The 14,693-nt window shown below is 35.4% G+C and overlaps 1 protein-coding gene across 3 annotated transcripts; it reads right to left on the reverse strand.

Moving 5' to 3' along the window:
* Positions 1 to 385: 385 nt before the first annotated feature.
* On the reverse strand, positions 386 to 13,943 carry LOC306877489 (calpain-7-like). Of its 3 annotated transcripts, none has more exons than XM_079429259.1 (21): positions 13,530 to 13,943; positions 13,213 to 13,321; positions 11,941 to 12,098; positions 11,201 to 11,268; positions 10,762 to 10,968; positions 10,215 to 10,301; positions 8,990 to 9,116; positions 8,731 to 8,816; positions 8,373 to 8,466; positions 8,105 to 8,251; positions 6,972 to 7,078; positions 6,648 to 6,768; positions 6,404 to 6,548; positions 6,219 to 6,318; positions 5,999 to 6,134; positions 5,341 to 5,416; positions 5,091 to 5,236; positions 4,945 to 5,007; positions 4,717 to 4,847; positions 3,336 to 3,428; positions 386 to 1,326 (listed from the first exon to the last, which is right to left on the reverse strand). In XM_079429259.1, exons 1-21 carry the CDS (start codon positions 13,629 to 13,631, stop codon positions 1,182 to 1,184), a joined length of 2,448 nt encoding a protein of 815 aa, XP_079285385.1. In that variant the 5' UTR covers positions 13,632 to 13,943; the 3' UTR covers positions 386 to 1,181. The 3 variants fall into 3 exon arrangements, with proteins under 3 accessions (XP_079285385.1, XP_079285384.1, XP_079285386.1); XM_079429258.1 differs by having other exon boundaries at positions 11,902 to 12,098; XM_079429260.1 differs by having other exon boundaries at positions 3,294 to 3,428; positions 11,902 to 12,098; positions 13,530 to 13,890.
* Positions 13,944 to 14,693: the final 750 nt, after the last annotated feature.

Here is a 14,693-nt window from a genome sequence, read left to right on the forward strand (position 1 = left end):
CATTTATTTTTGTAAAACGTAATTTATTCCTTTGATGGCAAAGCTGAAATTTCAGCAGCCTTTATTCCAGTCTTCAGTTAAAAACAGCATTTGTTTGAAATTGAAACCTTTTGTAACATATTATTATAAATATCTTTACTGTCACTTTTGATAAATTTAATGCATCCTTGCTAAAAATAAGTATTGATTTACTAAAAACAAAAAAACATGGGAATACACAAACAGCCAAAATATAAACCAAGCACCTGCCAAATTGATAAATGTAAATGTGGAAATCAACTAAAAACAAAAAATACTGTAAGTAGTAATGATAATATTCATTGTTAATCTAATAAAACCTTATTCTAAAAGAGTTACTGGGGGTAAAAAATGTGATAATGTCCGATAGCATGTACGCCTTAATTTTAATCTGCAAATAAATACATTATAGTAGATGAATGAAAATCAGCTTTAAGCAGAACATCACATTCAGTCAAAAGTTTATGATGTAAGAACATTCAGCTCATTCCCATTGTGTTCTGTAAACATACAGTACTCTGTTGTGCTGGTAGATAATGACTCAAACCAAGCAAATTGACATTTGATGCACATGATGGGGATAAAAGCTAAAAACAAAGCAAACCAAAAACAATCCTATAGATAGATGCAGATCTCTCTTCTTTGTCTTTATTAGATAAAAGTGCACTCATTCTGTGGCTGCTGAAGGGAGAAGCCCTGCAACTTGGAAGTCTTTCAACCTGGACATCAGAGAATGAGCCCTTGGTATGGAGAGACAGAAATAGATCCCTCCGATCTATCATCAGACATCATTAATATACATCCCTGTTTTATTGCAGTCTCCTGAGTGAAAAACAGTCATTGCAGGTCAAGTGTACACACACACTGTCATCTTTAAATGCAACTTTGGACTGCAGAACTTAAAGGAGTATGTTTTTGGCTGATTGAACACACTTCCTCCAAGCATGGCACTGCAACGTCACAGGAGTCAGAGCAGTTGTACACCATCTATCACACACTAACGTAATAAATATGGCACTATGTCAGGTACCATCTGTGGGTGATGCTTATTTATTTTGGTAAATGAACGTATCCATGCTTTAGTGAGCAATAAACGCTGTCTAGAACATCTTCAGTGTCTCAAAACTGCGGAAACAATCCGGTGGGCCGATGATCTGGGACTGTTACTGCAGCTGAGAAACCCGCAGTGGAGTGGCACTGCTGAAGTCCAAGAAGAACGGGCCTTCCTGTTTGGGCAGGAAGGTAGTGGGGATGACATTGTAAATACCGGCAGGCAAGTTCTCGACCTCCATATAACAGAAACCGCATCTGAGGATAAAGAAATCAGGGTAGTATAACAATTCAATGTTTTGAATCAATTTTACACACGCTAAAACTTTGATCTATTGCAGACCATCAACAAAAATAACAACCGTGCTACTGCTCTCAGGATGAGACAAAGCATGAAATATATTTTTCTCAAACATATTTTGCAGTCATATGACTACTTTATAAATGATCAACTATCTCTGACCTAAATTTCTTTGTGAGACAAGGCTGTGCGTTTCAAGAATTTGCATGCTTAAGCTAAAGTGGAATACAGGTCAGCTGACTGTTGGTAAACCAAAATAAAATACACAAGTTTGTATTCAGAATAGCATGCTGATGCTACCATTTTACTTTTGCTATTTTTGCAGTCTTATATGGGTCTGGGCAAATAAATACACAACTGTTTATAAGTTTGGGGTCAGTAAGATTTATTCATTTATTTTTTGGAAAGGCAAAATACTTTCATTGAGCAAGGATGCATTTAAAATACTTTTATATTGTTACAATATCAACTAAATGTTTTTTAAACTTTCTATTCATCAAAGAATCCTCAAATCAGCATAATTATTATTTATGAAAGATCATATGACACTTAAGAATGGACTAATGGCTGCTGAAAATTCAGCTTTGCCATCAAAGGAATAAATAACTTTATAATAATATAATAAAATACAAAACTCTTATTTTAAATGACAATAATATTTCACAATTGTATCGTTTTTAATGTATTTTGATCAAATAAATTAAGCTTTGGTGAGCAGAAGAAACTTTTCAAAAACATTTACTTGTTTTAAATATTTAGTTTTAAAAAGGAACCATCATATTTTGGGGGCTTTAGCATCTAAAATCTGCATTATAGATATAAGCACACTGCATTGAATACTATATGCCATAATGCAACAAACTCAACTTGTGGTTTACTTGTCACATTGCAAAATAGAAGGTCAAGTAATATCAGCCACAATCTCTTACTTTTTCTTGAATAATTATTTATATACATTTTTATGCTCAAAAGCAGAAAATGTTTTTACACAAAACTGATAAAAAGTAAAATAACAATTTTTATTTTACAGGTAACTAGGTGATAATAACGGAATTAAACGGAGTAATTATGATATTTAGCATACTACTGATTGGGCATTATGCAACAGTATAAAATCATTATGCACTTCACATAATAATTTTAAAAGCATACTGTAGTAGGCAGTATTTAAGTGTTTTTAAATAAGCAATACACTAGCATCCCGTCCCAAACACAGCCAGTGTGTCTCATATGTCTCGTTCTGTATCGTGTATCTTGTCAGTGTCTGCGCTTGCTTGGCCATTTGTTGTGGAAAAATAAGGAAAGTATGTTCAGCCAAATTCAATTAGTATTGTAAGGCCTCCTCGTGTGAAGACCGAAGAGTGTAAAGACCATCGACTCTACCGTGCGACTCCACCGGGCAGGGACACCGGCAAAGGATATCGCTTTTTATTTAAGTTTTTTCATTTATATGTTTATTATTGAAATGTTGTTATATGCATGTGTCAATTTTATATATATATGCGTGTGTGGTTGTACATACACATATATAGTTGTTTTTTTGGTGTTTGGCTTAGTGTTATGTTAGAATCATTATTATACTCTTATACATTTTGTTCTTTAATATTTTGAATTGTTTTTAGCTTTATTTTTTGTTTTTCATTTAGTTTTGAAATTATGTTGTATGCATTTGTCATTTTTATTTAATTTCTTTATTTTTAAAATGTGAAATGTGTATAGGTAGCATAAAGTTTTATGCTTTTAGTTGTTTTAATACTACAATTGATTGCTTCTGTTGTCCTCATTTGTAAGTCGCTTTGGATAAAAGCGTCTGCTAAATGACTAAATAATAATAATAATAATAATAATATGAAAGAATGGAAGTCGACACAGGACTTCTGACACTATGATTTTCTTTAAAGCAATAAAATGGGCTCTGCTTCACCTTGGCTATGTAGTTATCTTCACAAAGAGAGTATTTCTTTACCGGTAATCTCCACTCCCTCTCTTTTGAGAGCCTGATGATCCAGAATCCCCTGCAGTAGAAACGGTCACCACCTCAAAGCCCACGCTGTACTGCCTGCAGAGAGAAAACCAAACTCATTTATATTCACAGGCATCACGCTACATCATACATCCTCACACTCGACAGTGAAAAGAGAGAGAGTGAAAGAGAAAGACAGAAGGGATCTGAAAGTGTGTAGGTGTTTCTTCCGCAATGGAGTACTTGCACAGGATGGTCCTGCCCACGTCATTCCTGATGTCAAAGGAAATCCAAAACACATGCAAAACACTATATGCTTGCTTACAGTTAACATACTCTATGCAAATTACACCTAATCATAACAAAATGCCTTCAGATTATACACTACCCTTCAAAAGTTTGGGATCAGAACGATTGAACGATGTTTTTTTAAATAAGTCTCTTATGCTCCTCAGTTGCATTTATTTGATCAAAAATACATAAAAACAGTAATATTATGAAATATTACTGCAATTTAAAACAGTGGTTTACTATTTTAATTTACTTTAAAAACTCATTTATTCCTGTGGTGCAAAGCTGAATTTTCAGCATCATTACTCCAGTCTTCAGTGTCATATGATCCTTCAGAAATCATTCTAATATGAGGATTTTTATCAATTTTGGAAACAGTTTTTTGGAACCTGTGATAATTATTTTCAGGATTCTTTGATGAATAAAAAGTAAAAAAAGAACAGCATTTATTTAAAAAGAAATCTTTTAATAATATACACTACCGTTCAAATGTTTGGGGTCGGTCATTTTTTTCTTTTTTTAATAGAATTTTATTTTATTTTTTTTCAGCAAGGGATGTGTTAAATTAATAAAAAGTGATGGTAAGGACTTGTATTGTTAGAAAATATTTATATTTTGAATAAATGCAGTTTTTTTGTTTTACTATTTATTAAAGAATCCTGAAAAAGTATCATGGTTTACAAAAAATAATAAGCAGCAAAAATGCTTTCCAACACTGACAATAAATCAGCATATTGTTAATAACTCAGAATGATTTCTGAAGGATCATGTGACACTAAAACTTGAGTAATGGATGATGAAAATTCAGCTTTGCGTCACATGAATAAATGATATTTTATATTATAATAGTATTTTCACAGAATTGCTGTTTTTTCAGTATTTTTAATCAAACAAATGCATCCTGAGCAGAAGAAAGGTCTTAAAAAACAAAAAATCTTACTGATCCCAAACTTTTGAATGCCAGTGTATACTGATGATCAGGTATGAAAGGATATATACATTACAATTATTTTAGTACTCCTATTTTAACCTTTGAAATGTAATGAAACAAAAGGAATGTAATGAAATCAAAGAAAATAACAAGCAGTCTGACCTGGAACCACGCAGTTCGATTAGCAGAGGGCCTGCTTTCTCCATGTTAAACTGGTATATGGGGTTACTCTTGAAGGTATCTTTGTAGTTTCCACAACCTCCTGCACTGTCCCCCTTCCACTGGCCATTTACCTACACATAGAGAGATGTTAAACCATCTGGAAATAGTTTCAAACAAAAACACCCAGTAAGAATACTTTAAACAGCGAAAACAGTGGTGTGAACTCACTCTTTTGGTGTGGATGAAGAGTGTTGGGATTTTGGAGAAATTAAACTTGCATACCGAGTACACCTGGAAAGAGCATATTCATGACAACACTTAATATGATTAAAACACTATAAAAATAAAAACTATCACACTTGATTGTGTCTTACCCTCAGTGTGTAGTTGATGGTGTTTTGTTTCTCATACTGAGAGACCACCAGTGTGAAGGAGTGAGTTCCAGGACTAGTCAGCTTGATCTTGGTTAAGTAGTGAGGACTGTTGATCCTGATGCCATCAATGTAGGGAGGAGGTTCAGCTTCAATCAGAAAAAAATCAGAACAGAGCACATAAATGAATTAGAAGCTATAAAGATATACACAAGTGAATGTATTTGACCTCTTAAATTATGTGCTTACTTACCTGGATAATAGACTTTCTTGCCATTGGTTTTGTAAACTACTAAAGTAATAAACTCCCGGTTTTGAGCAAAGTCATCCTTGAGAGTGAATGTGAAAGTAAGAAAATCGTAAGAACTTGGTCAAAATGATTGTAATTATAACTGTAAACACACTACAGCAAAAACATGGTTATTAATTATGTTCCCTTACTGTATACAAGGGAAAACTGTAATAGATATAACCTTACATGCCATGCATTTTACAGTAAAATACTGTTAAATGTTCAGTTTGTGGACATGAAAAAGAACAAGTCGTATAACTTACAGTGAAAAAATGTGAACTGACATTCCCAGAATTCCCTGTGTGACAGTTTACATTTGATGCTCTTTCATACAAATAACAGTGTTTCATAATAGCATCTCAGTTTATGGAAAAACTAATTGTGATGATTCATCATGTGGTTTTCTCATTACCACGTGTGATTATGGTGGTTGTCAGTAGATGTTAAAGGTCCAAAACAGATTTTAGTAGCAGTGTTGCCCTGCTAATTCAGCAGAAAGGGCTGCTGGATGTACTTATTTAAAAAGCGTTTCTTTATGTATATTTTACAGTTTTAAGCTACCAATTTTAACTGTGTCCTCTCTGATTGTAGTGCACTGCACTGTAATCTGTTGCAGTACCTTGTCAGTGATGTGTCTGGTGAGTAGGACCCATACAGCAGCACCCCCTTGAGGACACTGCACCTCCAGCATGTACTGAGGATTATTGGCCAAGCTGTAGACATCTTTCACCGGTCCCTGTTTGCCATCCCAGCTACTGCAATAGCACAATGCACATATATTTTCTAATCATCTGCGAATAATCAGACAATTATATAGATGTAATGACAATGAGACGGACCTGTGAATACATGAGGACTCTTTAAACAGTGCTGGATTCCAGCTCAAATAAATGACATCATAATACTGGCACAGGTCTTCCCAGATGATCCAAAATACACCTTAAAGAACAACACACAATATGGTCAATAACACCTTCTTTTGCAATATTTGTCATGTGTCATTGCTAGTCTAGCACCGACTTACCATTGTCAAACTTCTGTGCGGTTTTAGGGTCAAAATTGAGGTATTTGAGAAGATCTGGTGTCCAGTTCTTTTCATCACGTTCGCTATATCGCCCTTTCCATCTGAGATGGCTCCATGGGTTCTTCAGCTGGAGGAAGCGTTTACCCTGCGAGAACAAGCAGGAGATAAATGATGATGTTTTTGTTATAGTCATGAGACTCCACTAAGTAGATTTTTAACACAGACCCGGGGTCGTGAGTTTCACCTTGTATTCCCTGATGTCTAGGACAGCATATGCATGTGTGGGCACTAAACCCCACTTCTCCCCCTCCTCCTCAGTCATGACCCCTGTCGCCGTGGTGATGAGAACGTCTCCTCTGTGAAATCTGCCAAATAAATACTATAACGTTACATAAATAACACTGTACACAAACTATTTATGCTCAGAATCAATACAGGCAAGTGAAATAAGGCCAGTAAAGTATTGAAGCAGCTACATACTACTGAATCTAAAGGAACATGTGACCTACAGTGGTCAGAAATCAGTACAAACCAGTGTATTGTGTGTGTACTGTGAATGTGTGTTTACCTCTGGTAAAGCATGCGGAAAATGTCATCTTTGTTAAAGGACTGATTGTCTGAGTGCATAGCAATACGCTCTGGGATCCAGCCAGTGAGAGCGTGCAAATCAATATTCTACAAAAGGAAAACATGAAAGTGTCACCATAGTATACACTACTGTTTAAAAGTTTAGGGTCAGTGGGCATAGTTCACCTAAAAATTTAAATTGTCATTAATTACTCATAACATTACTCGTTCCAAACCCGTAAGACTTTTGGTTCATCTTCGGAGCACAAATTAAGATTTTTTTATGAAATCAGAGAGCTTTTCTGCATAGACAGCAACTCATTACATAACTGACAAATTCAAGGCCCAGAAAGGTAGTAAGGACATCATTAAAACAGTCCATGTGACATCACTGGTTCAAGCTTAATTTTATGAAGCTACGAGGATACTTTTTGTGCGCAAAGAAATATAAAATACTGACTTTATTCAACAATGAGAAGAAAGCTCTTGGATTTCATCAAAATTTTTAACGCCATGCGGGTGAGTAATTAATAGCTGAATTTTCATTTTTGGGTGAACTAACACTTTAACATTTCTATTTCAAATAAACACTGTTCTTTTGAACTTTACATTCATCAAAAATATTATTTTATCCATTCACCATCAGCCATAACATCTTTCTGTAAAAGAGACATTAGATTTGGTGACAAATGTTTTGTTTAGAGTAGCATCGGAGTCTGAAGTGCCACTCAGGTAGAGCTTTTTCACATTTGGCTCCCAAACTCTGGAATAGCCTTCCTGATAACGTTCGGGGTTCAGACACACTCTCTCTGTTTAAATCTAGATTAAAGACACATCTCTTAGCCAAGCATTCATATAATGCATCTTATAATCTTGTACTGTAGTTATATCTGATCAAATGTACATTATTATTATTATTATTCTTTAGCTTGGGTTGAACAAATAATTTTTGCTTAGATGGAACAGCAGCTACGCTAATTATGTCTCTATTTGTTTCTCTGTTTCTGCCACTGGATTAACATAACAACAGCAACATTTAACAACAGTTAAATATATTACGTTTCTGCAATATATAAATATATTGTGGAAACTTAATTTCCTGTAGAGCTGCTTTGCAAACGAACTTAAACTCACAGAATTGGAGCCTGGGAAATCGTATCCTCCCATGACCTTCATGTAGGCCTTCTCAATGAGCGACACCCAAAGTTCGTTGCGATTACTGGAGTAGGAGCAAAGCAACTCGCCATTGCGATCCACCGGGAGGAAATCGTCAATAATCACCTGACAGAGAAACACACCTGAACTATGACAATACAATCCTGAACCTGTTCATCTTCAAACAATAGAAAAAAACAAAAACTGGAGTTTATTTGAGGAGGTGGGGTTTAGAGTGGTTAAGCACCTTTCTTGGGACGCCGTTAATGTGCAGTTTCACCATGTATTTCCCACAAGGGTTATACTCTGGCTCTCCTTTCCTGTTCTGTGGGTAGATGATGCTACATACAAACATGCAAATAAACATTTTATCATTGTGGGAACCTCCCATTGACTACAATTCTTGTTATATAATTATTATTAATATAAATTACAGTAAAATAGAAGTGCTTGTTCAGGAATTCTTTACAATCCAGCCTGAGGACACCTGACATTCTCAAGTTGATTCAGTCCATGAGGCATCCAAAAAGCAGCCTCATAATCCAAGGGTTACACATGCGTCAAACTATTAGTGTAAACAGTAAGGCCCAGCACACCCGTTGTACCTTGTGATTAATTTTTTGTTGTAGCGTCTCTCATACGCTGCGCTGATGGCCAATGAGGCAACGAAAGAACAGTCTGACACAACCGTCTGCAAACATGAACAAACAAAAAACATTACATACGCTTAAAGTCACATGAGCAAACAACAGAGCTTTCTGAATGGCAAAACTGCTTAATATTCAAAACTATTACTGGCCAAGTTGTTTCCTGTTAACCGGCTGCTAAAGTTTGAATGAGAAGTAGAGATGCTTAAAGTGTGACCTGCTTGATGCTGAAGCTGGACACAGTGTAGATCATGGTGGGGTTATTGCAGATGTCATCAGGTCGAACCCAACGTGAGAATACAGCTTTCTGCTTTGGCGACAGAGCTAGTTTCCCACATTTGTCCCTATTTATAAACATAATCATGTCACCCAATGTTTTGACTATGCTTTATTTCACAGTGTTATAGGACTACTGCTCTTAAATACACTACTGTTAAAAGTTTGGGGTGGGTAAGATTTTTTTAATGTATCGGAAAGAAATCTCTTATGCTCCCTAAGACTGCATGTGAGAAAGGCTCATTAGTAATGGACAATGACTTACTATGTGGATGCACAAGAGTGCTCTCTTCCCGATCGCGGGTACTTTTATTTATGTCTCCAGTGATAACTTGTGAGATTCCGTTGCAGACAGCTATATAATCATCATTATGTTCCTTTGAGCGTTTTAAGTGCTGTGCGTCCAGAGAGAAAGTGAGTTTTTGTAGATTTCACCATTATTAGAACTGAGTTGATTTCTGTTTACTGAATAGAGAAGTTAAAAGAGTGATGCATACGAAGTGGATGCTAATGTGATGTATAGCAGTATTTGAGACCACATACAATGTAAAGTGTGATAACCTTTATACTGTTTATGTTTCATAATGCCTTATTTGTTGTATTCAATGCTATATTGTGTTGACGTATGGGGGGAAGCCAATAGCCTCTTAATACTTGAAATGATGTTATAAATGTAATCATACTGATGTTGTGTAGTGTGTGATAAGAAGAAGCATTGCATGTTAGAAAATGTCTTCATTTGTTTGTTGCAGACCACACATAGTTAAGTGGATGCTGACACTAGGGACATAAAGAACAAGTCAATACTGCTCTGCACCAGTACTCATGCTCACCTCCTATATGCAAACAAAGATCATAGAATAATGCACCTCGCTATCACCTGGCCTGACATTAAACTGCATTTATTTGAAATAGAACTCTTTTGTAACATAAATGCCTTTTCTGTCACTTTTGATTAATTTAATGTCTCTTTGCAGAATAAAAGTTAATAAAATAAGTTTTTTCAAAAATAAATAAATAAAATAAAATCTTACTGACCCCAAAATTTCAAAAGTTAGTGCAAATCTAAGCAAAATACAGCTGTTGCAGGGTACAAAAATATCAGTGGATGTCAGTGAAACAGCTGCACTTCAAGTTCAAATTGCACTCATACATAAAATACTCACGAGAATGGAACAGGAGACGCAAACCGTTCCCTCAGGTCAACACTCATGAATGGAACATATTCAATTCCATTTATCTTGGAGGTCTTCCTGCAAAACACAAAAAAGAAAAAATTAAGAATATATTTTCATAATATTATACTTTCAAAATGTCAACGAACTTGTATGCATTATGCTGAAACAATGCTTAAAAAAATGCAATTGTGGCTGATATCAATGAGACAATTTTTTTTTTTCATGTAGTGGCTGATAACCAATAAAATAAAACCCATATTATAGAATTATATAATGTTTTGTCCAAATAAAATACATTAAAAATTAAAAGGATTTTTTTTTAAGTCAATTTAGGCATCACAACATTATAAATGCACAACTGATATTCATTTTGAGATTCACAAAAGATAGATTTAACACTATAATAAAATGATTAGCACTTTTGTAAGATTAACTGTAGTGAGGTTGAGATGCCAGGTAAAGGTGATCAAAATGCACACAAGGGAACTGAGAATGCACAATTAAATACAAGACATCATGTTTGCTCTGAGCCTACCTGAGCACCTCAATCTCCTCCGCTGTGTAACGTTGACCCTGCGGCTCACTGGACTGCACTGCTCGGACCGGCTGTGCTTTGTCATGGAGGGAGAAGTCTGGGCCCAGCGGAAAGAACTGCCTCACCTGAGCAGGGCCTTTGGATGCAGAGGAGGCGGCCTTGTCCTGGTTTGCTGGTTTACCAAGAGAGTCTTTCAGTCCCTCTGCCCTGAAAGAGGAAAAGGAGATGAAAACATTATGGGTAAAATGTGCATTGCACTGATTGTACATCATTCTATTTTCAAATGTGTGATAGTTGTGATTCTAGTAATATTCTATGGTAATCGTCAATATGTCACAACTGCTGTCGATACTGCTGTTGATTATGGGGTATTTCACTCAAAATATTCATAATACACTGGATTATTAGTATTTTAGTGTTAGAGTAAACAGTGAAGCACCTGTCCAGAGCCTGTCGAGCAAGCTGCTTCAGTTTCCCCTGTAGTGCTTGATCTGATGTCTCATTGGACTGTTTGGAAGAGAGAAAGAGTTAAAAGATTACAGGGCTTGATTCAGTTTCTAGTTACAGAGGAGCCCATATAACCGGCAGTGAGAGATATGAAACCAGAACAACCAACTTAACACCACCACCTGTTCCGAAGACTGACAACTATTACTTCAGAACTGCTGCTAGTATCCGAGTCTACACATATAGTTATGATCTAATTATAGAGTTCTTTATATAAACTACTGTTCAAAAGTTTGGGGTTAGCATGATTTTCTTTTATGTTTTTGAAAAAAAGTCTCATGCTCATGAGTAAAACAGTAATAAACAGTAAAAATAGTAATATGTTGAAATATAACCATTTAAAATAACTGGTTTCTATTTTAATATATTTTTAAATGTACTTTATTCCTGTGATGACAAATCTGAAAAGTTATTGATTGTTAGTTCTTAATATTTTGGTGGGAACCATGATGCCTTCATTTAGAATCCTTTATAAAAAAGAAAGTAAAAAAGTATTTATTTGAACTTGAATTTTTTGCAAATATCTTTACTGTCATTTCTGATCAATTTAATGTGTCCTTGCTAAATATAGATATTGATTTTTGAAAAAAAAAATTATTGACCCTTTTTTGAGACTTTTGAACAAAAGAGTACCTTCAAACTCAAAGCATTTCCCCTTATGTGACAACTCACTGCCTGAATACACAACTCCACAGCCTGTGTATAGAGCTCAATGGCCTCATCGGTGTTTTCCTTCTCATCCTCTTCAAAAGCCTGTGTCACCAGGAAGTATGCCCTCTCCAGATCCAGCTGATGCTTAGTCTTCAGAGGGTCAGTGCTCTGTGCTTGAACTAATCACAGGGATTCAGTCAGTGAACTAACACGCTTACAATGAATGGAGACAGGCTTGCAAGCTTTGAAAAGTATGCAAAAGCACAATAAAAGTAGTCCATAAGACTTGTGTACTATATACTAAATCTACTGAAGTCATACGATAGCTTAGTGTGTGGGGGAAAAAAACATATATTTAGCCTAGGTTCTTATTCACTGAAAATCTTGATATCTGCCTCAATTACATCCAATTTTTTAAAGCAGTGTCTCTCAACATTTTAGATTCAAATACCCTCCAATGTCCAACAGAGGATCCCAGAATCTCATTCGGTAAATTCTTCAATTAAAAAAAAAAAGAGTCATCATTGAGGGGGGGGAAATGATTTTGATATCAGTTTATATCTTGATTTATGCGTTTCTGGCATTATAAAAAAAGGTTTTAAGCTCACTGACTCAATTGTCCTGTTGTAGCGATTAACAACGCACTGAAATGAAGATTGTTAGTGAATAAAAACTTGTATGTCTGTTCCTCACACAAAGCTAACATTTAGAATATTTTCAGAATATTTGGAATACAGCACATGAATTGTTTAGGTCACTTTCATTATACTTGTATGGCCCTTTTGCATCCTTTTTGAAGCTTGAAACCAATCATTGTTAAAAAGAGTAACCGATACAATTCTTTTGTGTTCCAAGGGAGAAAGTCATAGCATTTTGCAATGACCTAAAGGTGAGTAATTAAAGAGAGAACATTAATGTAGACAACTCAAATGTAATGCTGTTCTCAAATGACATAACACAAGAGAGCAAGGAAGAGATTTGCATTTAACTGTGAACTAGAAAATCTGACAGCATTCATTTGTGATTCCCAAATGCTGTGTTAGTCACACCACTTTCAAATGAGGTATGACCCATGTAAGCTTTCTAAAGGTTGGGCCGTGGAAAATATGAGCATAATTTCTTCCACCTACAACAACGAGGTTTCACTTTTGTTGACCACAGAGAAAGGCAGAACAAAATTCAGCCCTAAAGAATCAACTTATGTAAATAAAATGTAAATCATGATACTGAATATCAATAGATAAAAACAGCTTTTTGATGTGGTCATATTGGTATTAGTTCACATAAACTGACCGGCACTGAGTAGAGTCTGTACTCTTTCCAAGTACTCGTTTACTTTGTCTTGAATGTTCTCTAGTTTGGATCCAGCCATGCCTGCATAGATGAGAGCCTGGGCAGCCTCCTATTCAGAACCCAAAAGAAAATATGTATATGTATTCAATATTGAATATACTGTATATTGAAATATTAATTTATTTGAAAGGGAAAATTGTTTAATGGCAGCTTTTATCGCCATAACATGGAACAAGCTGATAATTCCATTAAAGAATAAAGCCTTTTCAGGAAGTTTAAGATCAATTAGCCTTAAATGTCAAATAGGAGAATCTTACCTTATAGTAAAAAACAGCTTCATTGTATTTCCCCTTCTGATCATGCAATACAGCTGATTTGGCAAATTTAATAGCATCGAGTTCAAGAGCTGTACAATCCATAATTGACGTTTAAATGCTGTTAACTGAACTTAAAGGCCATATGGCAAATCATTTTAACCTGTTCTTCATCATAGCAGCTCCTCCGAGGATTTCTTTCTTGAGTTGAACTTCCCGACCTCGAACTCCGAAATAAAATAAGGCAAGGCTGAAAAATATTGATTTCAAGGAGCTTTCAAACTTAGTGACTCTAAATAAGGTGTGAAAACGCAACGATTTTACTTGCTATGATGACATCAAAACAAATCCTCAAGCCCGCAGTACTTCCGGATGTGGTGGTCACGACACGTCATTGCTTTCAAAGCGGATCGACTCATTCCGAGAATCGGTTCCTTCAAACTGTTCATTTCAAAGAACCGGTTCAATTCAGTGGTTCTTATTGCATTCATTACTTGGCGCCCCACATCCCAACCTCTAATATTACATGTTCTAGACTAAAATGTTCCAGTAATGCCACATCATGTAGTAAATAAGGTGATCTTCTTAGACAGGGACACATAAAAGTCATTTTGAACTTAACTATATGTTTACAATACAAAAAACTATTTTACACATATAGGCTACAGACGTTTTAATATCCCCGGTTCACCCTAAAAGATTTTATATTTTCTTAATTGTAACTTTAAAAACGTGGTTGACAGAAAATGGTTGTTGCTTGGTTCAATTTGTTTTCGACAAGACCTCTTCACTCCGATTTGAACAAAACGTTCAGTCTAATTCATGAACAAATAGTTTGAATTACTTTTGTAAACCAATCCACTGAACTGAAAAAATCCGACCCAAAGAATGATTCATTTACGAATCGGACATCGTCGTGATTCGCGTAGAAGAGTGTGGGAAAATCCCCCCCCCCCCCCCCCCCCCCCCAAAGAAATGAGTAAAATGCGTTGGAATTATTTTTGAAAATTATAAAACTTCCCCTATGATTGGAAATATCACGGTCATGTTGCAGCCGTTACAGTCTTTATTTCTGAACTTCAAACAAATAAAAAATTGGATGAAAATGTTTGTGAACATATGCCATAACAGTCTAGCCTGTATTATTTTAAAGTTCACAAAATAATA

This window comes from Barbus barbus, assembly GCF_936440315.1.
Source record: "Barbus barbus genome assembly, chromosome: 12".
Taxonomy (NCBI): Eukaryota; Metazoa; Chordata; class Actinopteri; order Cypriniformes; family Cyprinidae; genus Barbus; species Barbus barbus.

What these genes read in the sequence shown, in the direction of transcription:
- LOC306877489 (XM_079429258.1), bottom strand. Translation starts at nt 13,631, where the DNA reads ATGGATTGTACAGCTCTTGAACTCGATGCTATTAAATTTGCCAAATCA. An exon ending in GCTCGACAGGCTCTGGACAG is followed by an intron (nt 10,969 to 11,200) that starts GTGCTTCACTGT and finishes TTCCTCTTTCAG; the next exon opens with GGCAGAGGGACTGAAAGACT. An exon ending in GCGTCTCCTGTTCCATTCTC is followed by an intron (nt 9,117 to 10,214) that starts GTGAGTATTTTA and finishes GTTTATAAATAG; the next exon opens with GGACAAATGTGGGAAACTAG.